Source organism: Pelophylax lessonae, assembly GCF_965119305.1.
Source record: "Pelophylax lessonae genome assembly, chromosome: 9".
Lineage (NCBI taxonomy): Eukaryota > Metazoa > Chordata > Amphibia > Anura > Ranidae > Pelophylax > Pelophylax lessonae.
In genome coordinates, this window is record NC_138776.1 from 177,143,206 (window position 1) to 177,158,295 (window position 15,090).

Genomic DNA, 15,090 nt, shown 5'->3' on the forward strand with positions numbered 1-15,090 from the left:
TATTCGGCCGCCGAACGATCGGCCGATTGTCGGCTTGTTAGTATGATGCTTCCGACAGCGCATTTTCAGAATCTGTCCTGCAGGCATTAAAAATTTTTGTACGCCGACAACAGAACGGCCGATTGTGCGTCAGTCAGTACAGATTTCGGCGGACAATCAGCAGATTTGCAAGACTGGGCATGCTCAGAGAAGAAAAAACACACGGAAAGTTAACCATCACATGACATCACTTCTGCAGTCTGCTGTTGTTGGCCGACAAAATTCGTGTGCAGTCTTTTGCACTTTTCAGCGGACAGGACAGCCCTGGACAAAAGACGGCCGATCGTTCGGCCGACGATCGGTACGTGTGTACGGGGCTATAGTAAGATTTCCCTTCTATTCCGGTTTTAGTGCCAACATTAGGACCTTGGAGACATTAGGACCCTGTGAGTAAATCTCCCCAACAAGGGCACAGATTGCAATAAAAACCCAACAGGAGCACTAACTCCTCACACTACCCAAGCCAAAAAAATGTGTTTAGATATGATTTAATTTTATCAATATTTGTCTTATGTTTTGTGTGGTTTTTTTTTTTTTGTTTTTTTTACTGTGATTTTTTTTTTTTTTTTTTTTTTTTTTAATAATATACCAGAAATATTTCAATCTTTTTCAGCTCTATACTTTTTGTGGTTTAGAGTAAGGTATGTCAAGTGATGTTATTTTTTTTCATTTATGCACATTTACACTGGTGGAAGAAATTTGTATGTTTGTGGAGCACTTGGCATGCACTGCCACATTAGGATAAAGATTGCATGACCTACATTTTTTATTTATAGGTGAACATAGCCCAGTAACATGACACACAAATGTTTTTTAGGTCTCTGGTGGCTCACCTGGCTGCTGCTAATTGCTATGATAAAGCAAAGCACCTCGACCTGAAGGAGAATTGGCAGCTGGTGGAAAAGGCAAAAGTTTACTATATAGCTGTAAGTGCCCTTTTGAGACACTGCCTTATTTTGTTGTTGTCAAGCAGTTAGCTAGAAAATCACACATGTCATGTCAGATTTTTGTATTCTTAAAAGTAAATGACAATATAGTGTAATTTTAGGTAGTACATATTTGGAATTACGTTTTAATCCAAGTTTTTGTTTAATTTTTTTATGTCCCATATTTTGGATGCTTGTTCCTATAATTTTGAAGGATGTGTTTTTGATGGGGTTGAAAGGGTTCTAAAGTTATGTTTTTTTTTTACCCTAATGCATTCTCTGCATGAAAGTGGTTTTAAACCTGTGACATGAAATATGAACAAAACATATCCCTTTAGATATGTGTGTACTTGCCTCAGTCCAGAGCACTAAGTGACTTTTCTGTTTGCTGCCTCGCTGCTCTTTCTGCATTAGTCGCTTCTGACATCAGGCGCTAAAAATGTGACCGGAGGGAGCTCCAGCACACAGCCTGTGATTGACAGCTTCAGCACTGTTGCTGTGTGACAGGGGGTGTCACTTGCCTCCAATCAGCTCTCAGAGCTCTCCTTACAAAGATCTGCAGAGTTTAACATCAGCTTTCTTAAAGCTAGGAAAAAATTCTGTACTTTGGCTGTACAGAAGAGCGGGCTGCAGATAAAACTTATGTAGGATGATTTGTTTAAGCTCTGTATCACTTGAGGCCAGTCACTTTAATGAGTATATGTAAGGTTTTACCACTGTAAAGTAAATAAAATGATTTCTATGTGCAGCTCTTAACATTATTTTCCCCTACAGGAGTTTAGCAGCAGCAAAATCATGGTTTAAAGGTGTTTTGCATGAGCGTCAATGCCCATACCTGCATCTGGCGTTAATACATTTTATTGGCCAGAATTCTCAAGAATGCATAAATCCGGGAATGTGCCTAGCTTTAACACGTGTTAAGGAGCTTTTGAGGGTTTTTTAAAAATGCTCAAAACTAGGGATCCACCGATTATCGGCAAAGCCAAAATATCGAGGGCCGATATGCACGTTCCCCGATATATCGGAATCTGCCTTTTGATTTACCGATATTGACGATATTTCGGGAAAGTGCATGTACCAGGGTGATGCCTGCAGCTAGAGGCATCACCCCGGTACCGGTGTCCTTAGCCGACGGTCGGCATTCTTGTAATAACTGATTCGGCTGAGAAGCCACTCGGCTGTCATTCCAAGGAGCGGGAGGGGACGTCCCCCTACCCCCCTTCTGCGGCTCGCCCAGGTCTCCTGTCCCACCGGGAGATCCAGGCATCCTACCTTCACCACCGCTGTCTGACCGGGTCTCCATTTCTTTAAATTCGGCACCGCCGAGTACCCGGAAGTGATGTCATGACATGACATCACTTCCGGGTACTGGCGGCGCCGAATTCAAAAACTTACAGCATTCAAAACAGCTAAACTTGGTGTTTTTTTAATGCTTTTAAGTGCAGAGGAGGGGTTTGGGGGTCCACTCCACTGCAGTACCTGTAGATATTGAAAAATAAAAAAAAACAAAAAAAAAAAACAATTTTTTTAATGCCTGAAAATATTGCACGATACCAATATCCGATGACCCAAAAAATCGGTATCGACGGTAAAAAAAAACATATATATGTATATAATATATATATATATATATATATATATATATATATATATATATATATATATATATATATATATATATAATTAATAGTGTTTTTTTTTATTTTTTCCTGCCTGTAAACTTCTCTGCCACTAAACTCCTGAAAACTCCTATAGTGTGCATGGGCACATAGGTTAACATGGAGGAGAGGTTACAGGCAGAGATAAAAAAAAAAAGAGGCTAGTTTCACACTAGTGCGACTCAGTTGTGCAACTTTAATGCAACGTATTCCTTGCTATGGCACTCAAGTTGCAAGAAAGTCACATCATATTGGTGCAGGAACCTTTTCTAAAGAGGCTGCGACTTTAATCACATTGATTGGAATGGGTGCCATTGAAATAAATGTTTTTTGACTTGTCGTGCCACTTTGTCGCAAGTCGCATGGCAATTCACACTAGTGTGAACCGAGCCTAAAAGCTCAGAAGGTTTAACCAAACATTCAAGCTTATCTACAGTGCCTTGAAAAAGTATTCGTACCCATTGAAATTTTCCAGCCCTGAAGTATTCAGCCCCCTTTACTCTTGACAGCCTTAACTAAAACCTGTGTGTAATTTAATCTCTGTGTAAATGCAGAGGGTTTGTGAAGCCCTCAGAGGTTTGTTAGAGAACCTTAGTGAACAAACTGCATCATGAAGGCCAAGGAACACATCAGAAAGGTCAGGGATTAAGTAGGGTACACACTAAGAAGATCAGGCGAACGATCGTCAGATTTTCCTTGTTGTTTCACTGCAGATCGGAAACCGATGAATGAAATTTCGTACTAAAATTCTCGTACGAGCAAGGTTTTTTTTTTTTTTTTTCTTTCTTGTGGTTTCCGATCATGCGCGTCTGTCTTTTCTGATTTTTCTTGTACAAAAATCGTACGAAAACAGTACACATTAAACTAAAATCTTTCTTTTTTCTTTTTTTCCGAGAAAATTTTGGGAGTTTGTTCCTTCAAGAATTTTCATACAAAAATTCAGAATTGGCTGTGGACAGTTGTGTACACACTCTACGAAAATCATACAAAAATTCTTTGGGCAAAAATGTTCGCACGATTTTCTTAGTGTGTACGAGCCTTTAGTTCAGGGCCACTGATAGGGCAGTACAGCTGGTCCTGTTGTACCGGGCCCAGCCCCATCAACTCCACAGGGGGGCCCGGCCAGCTTTACAGTTAATTTCATATTTAAAAAAATTAGGCTTTCTACACCTCACCCCCACTCCTACTTAGGAAAAGGTAGGTGTAATAACATTTTCCTGGGCCCCATCAGGTAAACAGAGGGGCCCAGGATATGAACGTTGTTGATGGACTATTTCTTCTTTTTCGGGGTGCACGTACAATATGCCGCCGCACATATTTCTCTGCTTTTTAAATATTCCCTGCTGCCGCTGCTCACTGCCTTCACTGGCAGGTGATACTACGATGCTCAGCTCTCGCCTCTCATCCTCAGATGCCAACTACTGAGACTGATGTGAGGCGACAGGCGGCTCAGCGGCTGAGAGGGAGTAAGCATGGCTGCACTGAGGCGGATAGCATGGCTTCACTCCACAGTGCACACAGTGAGTGGAGAAAAAAAGTATAGAATCCTCACTCTGTCTGACTTATGCTTACACACAGCATAGCAGGTTATGATCATCAGCATTATAATCACGCAGGCAGCACAGTCAGCATGTGCTCTTGTTATGGATCTGTCACAGTGTGTCCTATTGCTGTTTGGTGCTGGCTTTGTTATGGCTGTACTGGGTTACCGTTTGTAACACACAGTACAGCCATAAGGTAACAAAGTCAGCACACATAAGCCATGTGACACTGTGACAGATCCATGACAGAGCACATGCTGACTGTGCTGTCTGCGTGATTATCATAATGCTGATGATCATAAGACGCACTGCAATGCTACTTTACACTTGGATTTGGAGGGGAGTAAACGTGCATCTGGGCTGTGTTCTTGCCACCCCAAACCATTCTCCTTTAAACACTTCACGCCATTCGCTGGATTGGAAGAGTGAAATCTCGGTCATCGCTGCAGCAATGATCGAGATATAATTTTGTAGCCCCAGCATGTCTACACAAAGTAAAAGTAATCTCAGTGGCTAGGAAGCTCCTGGATTACTTTTACAGGCAGTAAAAGGGGGTCCCACCGTCACCTTTACTGGGCTCTCTTGTGCAATCAGGGAGCCTTGTAAGTATGTGAGCAGCAGCATCCAGTTCCTGGGATACAGTGAGAGGAAATTATTTTGTTCCTCCTACTGTGACGTCAGAAACTGGAAGTGATGAGAATTTCATCACTTCCGGTTTTATTCTCATGTAAACAGGCTGTTACCGGCTTGAACAAGCATCTGATCAAACCGATCGTGGTTTGATGAGATTCTATGAGGCCAGAGGATATATATAGGGTCTAACACACCCCAGATTTCTCTATAAAGGGGACCTGTCAAGGCCCATGCTATTACAAGGGATGTTGTTCATCCCTTCTGATGGCAATAAAAGAGACATTTTTTTTTTTTTATATATAATATTGAAAAAATGTTTAAACTGCCTCTGTCCCCCTGTACTCATGCGCAGTCATGAACGTGCACCTTGGTCCCATATGCATATGTAAATGGTGACAAATCTGCATTTTATTTCAAATTTGGGGCAGGGGTTGGCCCAGGGGTGGGGTCAATAGCGGGATTAAAGGGGGCCTCGTCGGGTAGGTTGTACAGGACCCCATGATTTCTTAAAGCCTTGCTTTAGGTTTTACAACAAAATATCCCAAGCTTTGAACATCTCATTGAGCACTGTTCAATACATCATCCAAAAATGGAAAGAGTATGGCACAACTGCAAACCCACCAAAACATGGCCGTTCACCTAAACTGACAGGCAGGGAGGAGAGTATTAACAACTTGCCACAAACCGACTTACCTGTACGTTGGCTTGAAGAAGTGGTTGTACTGGGACAATGCCTATAGCTGCAGGAATCACCCCGGTGCCGTTTTTTTGGAGCCGGCGGTTGGCTTTCAGGAAATAAATAAACACCGATGCAGCTCAGCAGCCGCTCGGCCGTTATGCCAGCGAGACGGAGGGGACGCCCCACCCGCCGCCTTCAGTTTTTGGGTTTCCCTTCCCAACGGAAGACCCAAGCAATCAGCCGACCTGTCCGTCAGCTGGTTGGAGTCCCGAACTAAGTCTGATTTGGCTTAGATCGGGCCTCCGATCATGTAACTCGGAAGCGACGTCCCTTCTGGTTTACTCTACTGCCAATAGCGCTGATTTAAAAAAAATGGTCCAGTATTCAAAAATGCAGATTTCAGCATTTCAAATACTTTAAAGTGCAGTGGAGGGGTCTGGTGTATTTAAGACCCCAGATCCCTCCATAAAAAGGAACCTGTCACTGCCTATTACTGTAACAATGGATGTTTACATTCCTTGTGACCGCAATAAGTAATCAGATTTTTTTATTAAAGTGTTAAAAATAAAATATTAAATGGGGGGGGGGGGAGAATTAAAAGCGTCCCCATGAGCTCGCGCACGAAAAGATGCATATGTAAATCAAGCCTGCAAATGAAAACTGTGTTCAAATCACACATGTTGTGAGGTGTCAGAGCGAGAGCAAAAATTTTAGCACCTCGAACTCTAAACTGGTAACCATTTAAAGTTTTTTAAAATGTCACTCATGGAGTTTTAAGTACTGTTGTTTTTTCACCATTCCAGGAGTGTGCACAATTTTAAACCGAAACATGTTGGGTATATATTTACTCAGCGTGACCTCTTTCACAATATACAAAAAAGTGGGCTAACTTTACTGTGTTCTTTTTTTAAAATTCAGTGAAGTGTATTTTTCCCCCAAAAAATTGCGTTTGACCACTGCGCAAATACCGCGTGAACAAAAACATATTGCAACAACCGCCATTTTATTCTGTAGTGTCTTTGCTAAAAATAAAACAAAAAAAAAATATATATATATATATATATATATATATATATATATATATATATATATATATATATATATATATATATATATATATTTAGTTTGGGAGTTCTAAGTAATTTTCTAGCAAAAAATACTGATTTTAACTTGTAAAGATGTCAGAAATAGGCTCGGTCCTAATTGGTTCATCATAGAAGCAGCCAAGAGGCCCATGGTAACTCTGGAGGAGCTGCAGAGATCCACAACTCAGGTGGGATAATCTGTCCACAGGACAACTATTAGTCGTGCTCTCCACAAATCTGGCCTTTATGGAAGAGTGGCAAGAAGAAAGCCGTTGTTAAAAGAAAGCCATAAGAAGTCTAGTTTGCCAGTTTAAGTCTAGTTTTTCTGGGTTCAGGTTGGGGCCTTGTATTTGCTGAATTGGGGATGTGGAGGTGAAGATATGTTTGGAGAGACACTCTGGAAATGTATTTGGTCTTCCTCACATTTATTTTACTGCATTGGAAGTTCAGTGTCATGATAAGGAACAGGCATCCCCACACAGAAGGTTTCTACAAGATCCACCTGCCTGCTCGACGTGGGACATGCTTTATTGCAGGTAAGAGATATTCCTGCAACTGGCAAAATTGGAGCTATGTTACTAAGCTGTCTAAACTACCAAGTCAATTTATATCCAATCAGGCAGGCCCTTGCACATAGTTGTCGGTAGGTATAGAGCATATTGTACAATCTGATTGTATTTTGTGTGGTGACTTTAAGCATTTAGAAACTGCCTGGAATCCATTTTATGCATTAAGGTGAAAACCCTTCTGTGCTGAAAAATCCCTCTCCCCCCAGCCTCCCTCATTCTTACCTGAGCCCGAACCAATCCAGCGATGTGCAGGAGAGCAGCAGCTCTTGCCATTGCCCCCCCCTCACTGGGCAGATTGAAAGCAGTGGGAGCCATTGGCTCGACAAGTTACCCCCCCCCCCTTTTTTTTTTCAACCTGAATTATAAATAGAATGAAGAGTTGATAAAATATAATAACTTCTAATCTTTTAAATAATTTATCATAAACACACAGTTAACATGGAGTGCGTAAGAGTCCATCCAATGCGGAGAACTTGATGGACTCTTAGGCGCTCCATGTTAAGTGTGTTTCTGTCTCGTGTAGTTTAAATGGGTATGTGAGCCGCCGGAGACATCGCTAACCCATACCACTGGTTAAAGCTCGTTTGGCAATAAACCAATGCGCCAGGTTTGGATATATATGTTAGTTATAAAGCCTATCTTTTGGCAAAACTTCACCCCAACCTCTCATGCCACCTCTAATCCATTCAGCATCTGTTTCTAAAAATGATCTTGTGAATCAGGTTTATACTTTCCAAAGCCTCCCACCTTGGTTCTTTGCAGTTCCATTTCTTGATGTTGTACACAGTGTAGTTGTGTCTGTGCCAGCCAGTCTCATCGTTCTGAGATCACTCCGGTCTATCTTCTAAATTTAGTGTTTTTCAACCTTCTTTCAGTCAAGGTGTAAGAAATTAAGCTTCTAGCTTTACATAAAACTGCAACATCCACACGTGTAGGACACCCAACGTTTCGAATTATTTATTCTTCCAAAGCGAAGAACACCTTTTGTACACTGGTACTGACTGGTATTCCAATGTTTCTCTTCTCCTTCAAGTTCTCTCCCTCGCTCAAGGATGCTGTGTGTAGGTGCCCAACATCCTCTTTATTAACCAATGACATTATTGGTTGTTACAACTTTAGCGGCTAGAAGGTTTTAGTGCACAATGAAAACCTGAGGTTTGGTGTAACTATAAAAGGCAGGCTTGATCCATCTGCTGACTTGAATGCAATTTTTAGGCATTTTGCCAACGCACCCCTGAAGACACCACAGGGTGCCTGAGCACCCTGGGTGAAAAAGGCTGTTCTAAATCCTGGGAGGATCTTGCTGCTAGACAGCCAATAGGAAATGTTTACATCAGGCATATGTAGACCTAAAGAAGGACCCTCTTGTGTGACACAGGACCAGAGCATCACCCTACCATGGACGTAAGGCCAGTAAAAGGTAGCTTTTTGCGTTTTTGAGGGGTATCTGTCTCAACCAAAGCACCCACTGGAGGCTGCCATTGCCAAACTCCCAGAGTGAATGTTCTAGCAGAGCAATTGCATATGAATATATAAACCTTCACTACACCAAAACAATTTTTCTATTGCTCAGTCTCCTCCAAATCTCAATTTTTATATATTTATTTTTTTGCTTTTGTGATCAGATTTCACATTCGCCTTCTCATTTTGATTGCTGAGATTGGCTGTGGGATTTATAGTGTGCCTAAAACAGTGCATATTACCACAAATGATGTGCACTTCAAGTTCCAAACAAACTGAAGTGAGGGGGAAATGGAAAGGTTCACAAGCTCGTAGAGGACAATACAAGGAAACAGAAAAGCACAGTAAGAAACCATCTCTCGAAAAATAGATTTACAGGGCCATTATACTGTAGATTATGGATTATTTTTGGATAATAGGGATATCGGTTAGTGTCGCTTTAAGTGTATCTGCATTGAAGGATACATAAGCACGTTTGATACACACAGGTTTTTCCTTCAATGCTCATAAAATGTGATTACCACCCTTAAGGGTACCCCTATCTTCTACTCTCTAGGGGAAATTAGCAACTGTCTCATGGACCCCCTCCTTTGCTGAAGGTATGCGACCTTCCACATCGCACAAAAGAGGAGGCAAGTGCAGGGGGTGGGGGGGAAGCCCTGAAATGCCGCCAAAATATTTTGTGGCAGTCTGTTGCTAAGGAACCAACACTTGAGCACTATTAATGACACTGCAGGCATATCAAGAAGCTGAAGCTGTTTTCTCAGCACACCCTTTTAATGCTGGAGCAAGCTTTATCGGTGTAATAAGCTTACTAATGCTGTAATTATCTCAGAAATAGTTATTCTCTTGTTAACTTGATGCCCCACCACCACCACCTCAATGTATGATTGACTGTAATTGGTGGTTGGATACAGCGTATCTAGCTCTGCTTTCCCACGCCTCTAATCACACACTCACATCCGCATAATCTCCTAAGCAAAAATGAGGATTGTGCTTTTTTTCAGCTGTGGACTTAAAGCTTGCCTCTTGTAATTTGAACACAGTGGCAGATGTCATTTCTAAGCTGATTTTATTGTTAACTGTTTAAGCTGTTTTTACTGTATTGTCTTGGCTTTTTTACACATTGATCAAGTGAGATAATTTGTAAAAAAATATTGCTTTGATGCTGAGAATGTTTGTGGGAAGTCGATCTTGTATCTTAAATGCAGTTTCAGTTAAACTGCTTACTCTCATTTCAATGGTATTTTTGCAGCCAAGTCTTTTATTGTCATTTGGCTAGGTTATAGGTTTCATTATTTTCTTGCATTCTCTCCTGCATGCCAAGGAGTATGATCATTTTAAATAGACTGCCCTATTTGCTTGTTTGGATTAGAGAATTTTATTCATAAGAGCTTGCAGTTTAAAATACCCCCGAGTGTTCACCCTCTGCATCTTCTCATTAGTGACATAGACAGAAAATGCGCCTCCAACAATGCACACATTGCTAATCACATGCCAGCAGCAGGCTGTCTGCTTTGTCAAGTGCCCCGCATCCCCGAGGCAAGAAAGACAGCTGCTGCTGCATCTGTGTTGTATGATCCCTTTCTCGTTGGACTGGTACACACCGCTCTGTTAAATCTTTTATTTGTTTCATTTTGGGTACCTTGTTGCTCAGTTTTCAGTAATCATATCACTTCCTCAGTGTTCTTCTCTCAGATAATTATAGCTAAAAGAAGAAAACACCTCCTAGTGTCTAGAGGTAGATAATAAAAGACAGCCCATGCACTGCACAAAGTATTTCCTAAATGCAATGGTTAAAAATGACCTGTCCCCAAAATGGTTAAGGGGTATAAATGTCCTGCTCTTGGTAAGATGGTAAGATACATTACAAAATAGGTTTTAAAGAATCCTAGGCCCGTAAATCATCAGATAACGAAAGAAAACTACAGATAATAAAGTACATCTGGGACTTTCCCTTTTTTAAAAATGGGTCTGAGGTGTCAACCATCATGTCTTTGTCAACATTTTTAAGTTCCTTTTTTTAAAATGTACATGTAGTAATGTTAAAATAGGTCCATCATAGGAGAAATAGGTTATTGCTGGCCTATTGCCCTGAAAGTGACGTGTGTGCACATTCTGCTTCCTTCCCCCAACAACGTAAAAACATAGCAGAGGTACAGATTGCTCTTTCAGGTGTAAAAGGGTAGTATGGCTCTCTAGGATCTTTGGGGCAGGTGACAAAACATCTATATTTGATTAAACTGTTCCAGCCTCTTAATCCATAACCCATTTGGGACTGATTTCACTGTTTCAAGAGACTGTCCCAGGTTCTGTAAGCTACTTGATCTTTCTTGGCAGAGATCTAGTTTTAACTTTAAAATTCATAGTTGTTTCACACTATCATTTGAGAAAAGTGTTATGCTCTCCTGCTGCGTTGTGGTTCGTTTATTTTATAGGGGGTTTCCTTTTAAGTTAGTCGCTGCAAAGTGTTTGTTGTACCACAGACAGCCAATACAATGTGTACCAACCATCTGTTCAATACACATACCCACACACCACCACTATAAGCTTTAGTTCCAAAAGACCAAGTCATTGTTTTGGAAAAAAAATATATATATATTTGGGCCTAAAATACTGCATTCCTCCTGTTTTTTTTCAAGTATTGTCTGTCAGGTCCCATTCTCACCTGTTGGGTTCCTGCACCTTGTGTTGTGGTGTTTGGTGCCTGGTTGCCTGTTCTCACCATTTTAAAGTGGTTCTAAAGCCTAAACTTTTTTTACCCTAACGTATATCCCTGCATTACCACTTGACCTCTGGAAGATTTTTATTTTTTTTAATTAGTAAAGAAGCATCCAACAAACGGGAACTACAAACATAGTTTGCAAAGTACAGAGAGCTCCACGGGCATCATATACGATATAGTAACCACAAAGTATACATGAAAAGACTACTAAAAACATAGACTGAGAACTATTGGGAAAAAAGACTGAGAACTGAGTGGGAAGCCCATGTCAAGAACTCTGGACCACACCAAGTCCAAAATGCAGCAGCACAGAGAGCCCCCACCTTTCAGAAGTTGACAACACAAAACCTCAGAATCATAATACAATATAAGCCAGGAGCATCTCCTTACCACTACATGGCTATCTGGAGTACTATAGTCTAGATATGGTTAGGATAACCGCGATTTCCTCTTTTAAACACATCGGAAAAGATATTTGGGAGATAATGAGGGGGGAGGTGGAGAGGGGGATGTTATGCTGGCATTGACAGGACACAGCAGGGTAAGGTTGGGGTACGTTCAATCTCTGAAGATTTTACCCCCTTCATGACCAGGCCATTATATTCGACTTGGTACTGTGCTAGTTTAACTCCTAATTGCACGGTTATGCAACACTGTACTCCCTCCTCCGTCACAATTAGCAATTTTTCGGGGGGGGAAGGGGCAGGTACCACTTCTGGGTAAGATCGCCGTATTTGACCCCTTTTCCTAGCCTACACACAGGTATGGCAATTCACGCAGCCGAGCCAGCCTGCCGCAGTATATATGTGGCGGGCGGCAAGTGATTACATTTTGAAAATAATTAATCTAAAAATATTTTCTTTCTGCTGGAAAACATCCAATAAATGTTTTAAAATCACATTTTTTCATGTATTTAGGCAAAAATTCTGCTACATATTTTTGGTTAAAAAATAAAAATCCCAATAAGCATGTATTAGTTTTCATCAAAGTTGGTGTCTACAAATTATGGGATATATATACTGAAAAAAGCTTTAATGTATTAATAATGACAGTGATCAGCGACTTATAGTGGGACTGTGATAGTACGGTGCACAATCTGACACTTTGTGGGAGCTCGACAGCTGACACTGACATCTCCAGTAACACGAATACAGTGATCAGTGCTAATATACACTGACACTTTACTAATGACACTGGCTGGGGAGGTGTTCACTTCTGGTGCAATCAAAGGATTTACTTTGTGGTGCTTTCACTAAGGAATGTGCCAGTTTTTTCCCTGAAACACATAGCGGCTCATCACTGCTGTCAGTAGAGCGCTGTGTGTACCTACACAGAGCTCTCTCCTGTCACTCACTCCGCCGATCTGCATGTGCAGAAGCCAATAACGGCACAGCTGGGTGGGCGCAAGCCCTCTTACCTGGAAATGCGCACACACACAAAATGTATATGTGTGTGTAATTCTGCGCAGTGCGCGGTTGCCAACTTGTTGAGGTAAAAAAAACTTTTCACATTGGTGTAGGCATAGTGTGCCAAAAAAATGTTTTAAGAGAGTGCCAGCAACATTTTAAAGTGGTTGTAGACCTCAATCATGGAATCTGAACAAAGTACTGCACGTATCATCTGTAGTGTTTACTGGTCTAACTCCAAAGCCCTAAGTGTCGTTTCTCTCTGGTGCTTCATTCGGTTAATGTGTCCCTTCTGAGATGTTTTCCTGACACAAGATAAATTTGTGATGGAAGGAGAGCTCAGCACACAGCTTGTCTATTCAGAATACAGCTCTGCATGTTCCTTAGCTCCTCTGCCTATGTGGAGGGGGTGTCCCTGTCCTCCAATCAGCTTTCACACACTGTAACTGCAGCTCTCCGCCCCCTCCTCTTTGATACTGACAGATAAATGATTTTATCACAATAGTGCACTTTTGAACAGATGTGGAGAAGACTGCAAATAAGTAATACTTGAGTAGGAGAATTTGTTTAATCTCTGTGTTTCATCTGAGGCTATTCACTTCACTGGGTATATTAAAAGGTGTACAGTGAATATTGAACTTTCAAAGACCAGTGGAAAGTGGGTAAAGTTATTGATAACCTCAGATTATCCCAATTCCAGAACCTTCACCATCTACTACTTGCAGATAGCCCAAATTAAACTTATGTCAGAGCCTCACCTCCTTCTTACATCAGGGTCCCTAGAGTCCCTTACATCAGAGTCTCTCCTTACATTGGGGTCCCCAAATTTCCCCTTGCTTACATCAGGGTCTTCAAAGCCCCCTCATTAAACCAGAGACCCCCACACTTACATAAGGGGTCCCTGTAGTCCCTCTGCAGTACATCACTCCCCATTACAAAGTCCCTCTGCATTATGTTGAGCTCCCCAGTGTCCCCCCTAAAGCACTCAATAATACTTGGACCATGCACCGCATACAACCATAACCCCAAATGCCCCATCCTAATCCTACAGAACCACATAATCCTGAACATGTACAAACCACCCATACATGCTACTTCATACATGCATCCTCACAAACCCACACCCATTCACCCCCCATGCAAAAACCTGCAAATACATAACCCTGCACAAAACAAATTGCACATCCGCACTAACACACCAACCACAACACACACCACCATCCACACCGACGCATTTGCACACAAACACTGCCTGCCACCACATATATATAAACACTTAACGTGCTGCCACGCACAACATTCCTGCACATGCGTACACAAACTGCAATATATTCACACACACCAGCCATCAAACTTGCAAAGTCACAACACCCCATTCATGAAACAATACACTCCCAGCTAGCCCTGTCCACCTGCAATTAGAGCCTCTTAGTTCCATGCCCACAACCAATAGAAACCAAGAGCAAGCAAACCAAACCCTATAGACCTAGACCGAAGTGGAGGTAGGGGGAAAAACAAAAAGCAAAGCCAGCAAGTACCTAACACAAAAAGGTACAGCAGAAAGAATGCTTACCGGTGGCGGCTGGTGCTCCATTTTCTTGGAGGGGGCGGCCCCCCAGCCAGCCAACCACACATCTAACCCCCATCCCCCCTTGCTAGATTGATCGCCCACCAGGCCTCCTGCCAGCCCCTGCACTTGCCCCATCCAGGTGGCAGTTTCTCCCCCTGTGTCTCCTCCCGAGTCCCGGCTGTCGCTTCCCCTCCCGGCCAATCGGCTTCCTGATTGGCCAAGAGGGGAAACAGGAATACATTAGCGAAATAATAATCTGCTTATGTCGCACAACTGGGTGGCCTTTGGGAACCCTTTTTTGAAGCCAATTAGAGCCTCTAATTTCCTTTTAAAAAAAAAAAAAAAACGCTTTGGAATCCATACGTCCTGCGCCCTGCATGTAGATTAGGGGCCGGGCACGTGGATTAGGGGGGCAGCGCCACTGATGCTTAAATATACCAGCTACCGGAAAGGGCATTTAGCTTTACAGTCAGTGTGTGGCCAAGCGCCATTTTCTTCTACAACCTCTACAATTGTCTCTAATGTATTCTTGGAGTGATGATTTTAAAATTGGTGGTTGCTTTCCTCTTGTATAGACTTGGTTTCAGGAGGGTGAGGTAACTGCATCACGCCTCCTGGATGACCTATTCCTGTCCACCTTTTCTGTCAAAAATGCATACAGTATGTTCTTGCACTCCTCCTACAGGGACACTGCCACAGGAATGTAGTTGGCTCTCGGGTTGTACCAGCTCATGTGTCAGGACACGCACAGCCCCAAAGAAGCTGGGAAAAGGGGCCAGGTAATAATGTGTTCTGCAG

At 42.1% G+C, this 15,090-nt stretch overlaps 1 protein-coding gene across 4 annotated transcripts in view; it reads left to right on the plus strand.

Annotated features, from left to right (window-relative positions):
- ADK (adenosine kinase) overlaps positions 1-15,090 on the plus strand; it is a 320,703-nt gene that overhangs the window by 193,921 nt on the left and 111,692 nt on the right. For all 4 annotated transcript variants that reach the window (XM_082268425.1, XM_082268428.1, XM_082268426.1 and 1 more), the window contains exon 6: positions 857-965. In XM_082268425.1, the coding sequence (XP_082124551.1) occupies positions 857-965 (109 nt within the window). The remainder of the gene's footprint in view (positions 1-856; positions 966-15,090) is intronic.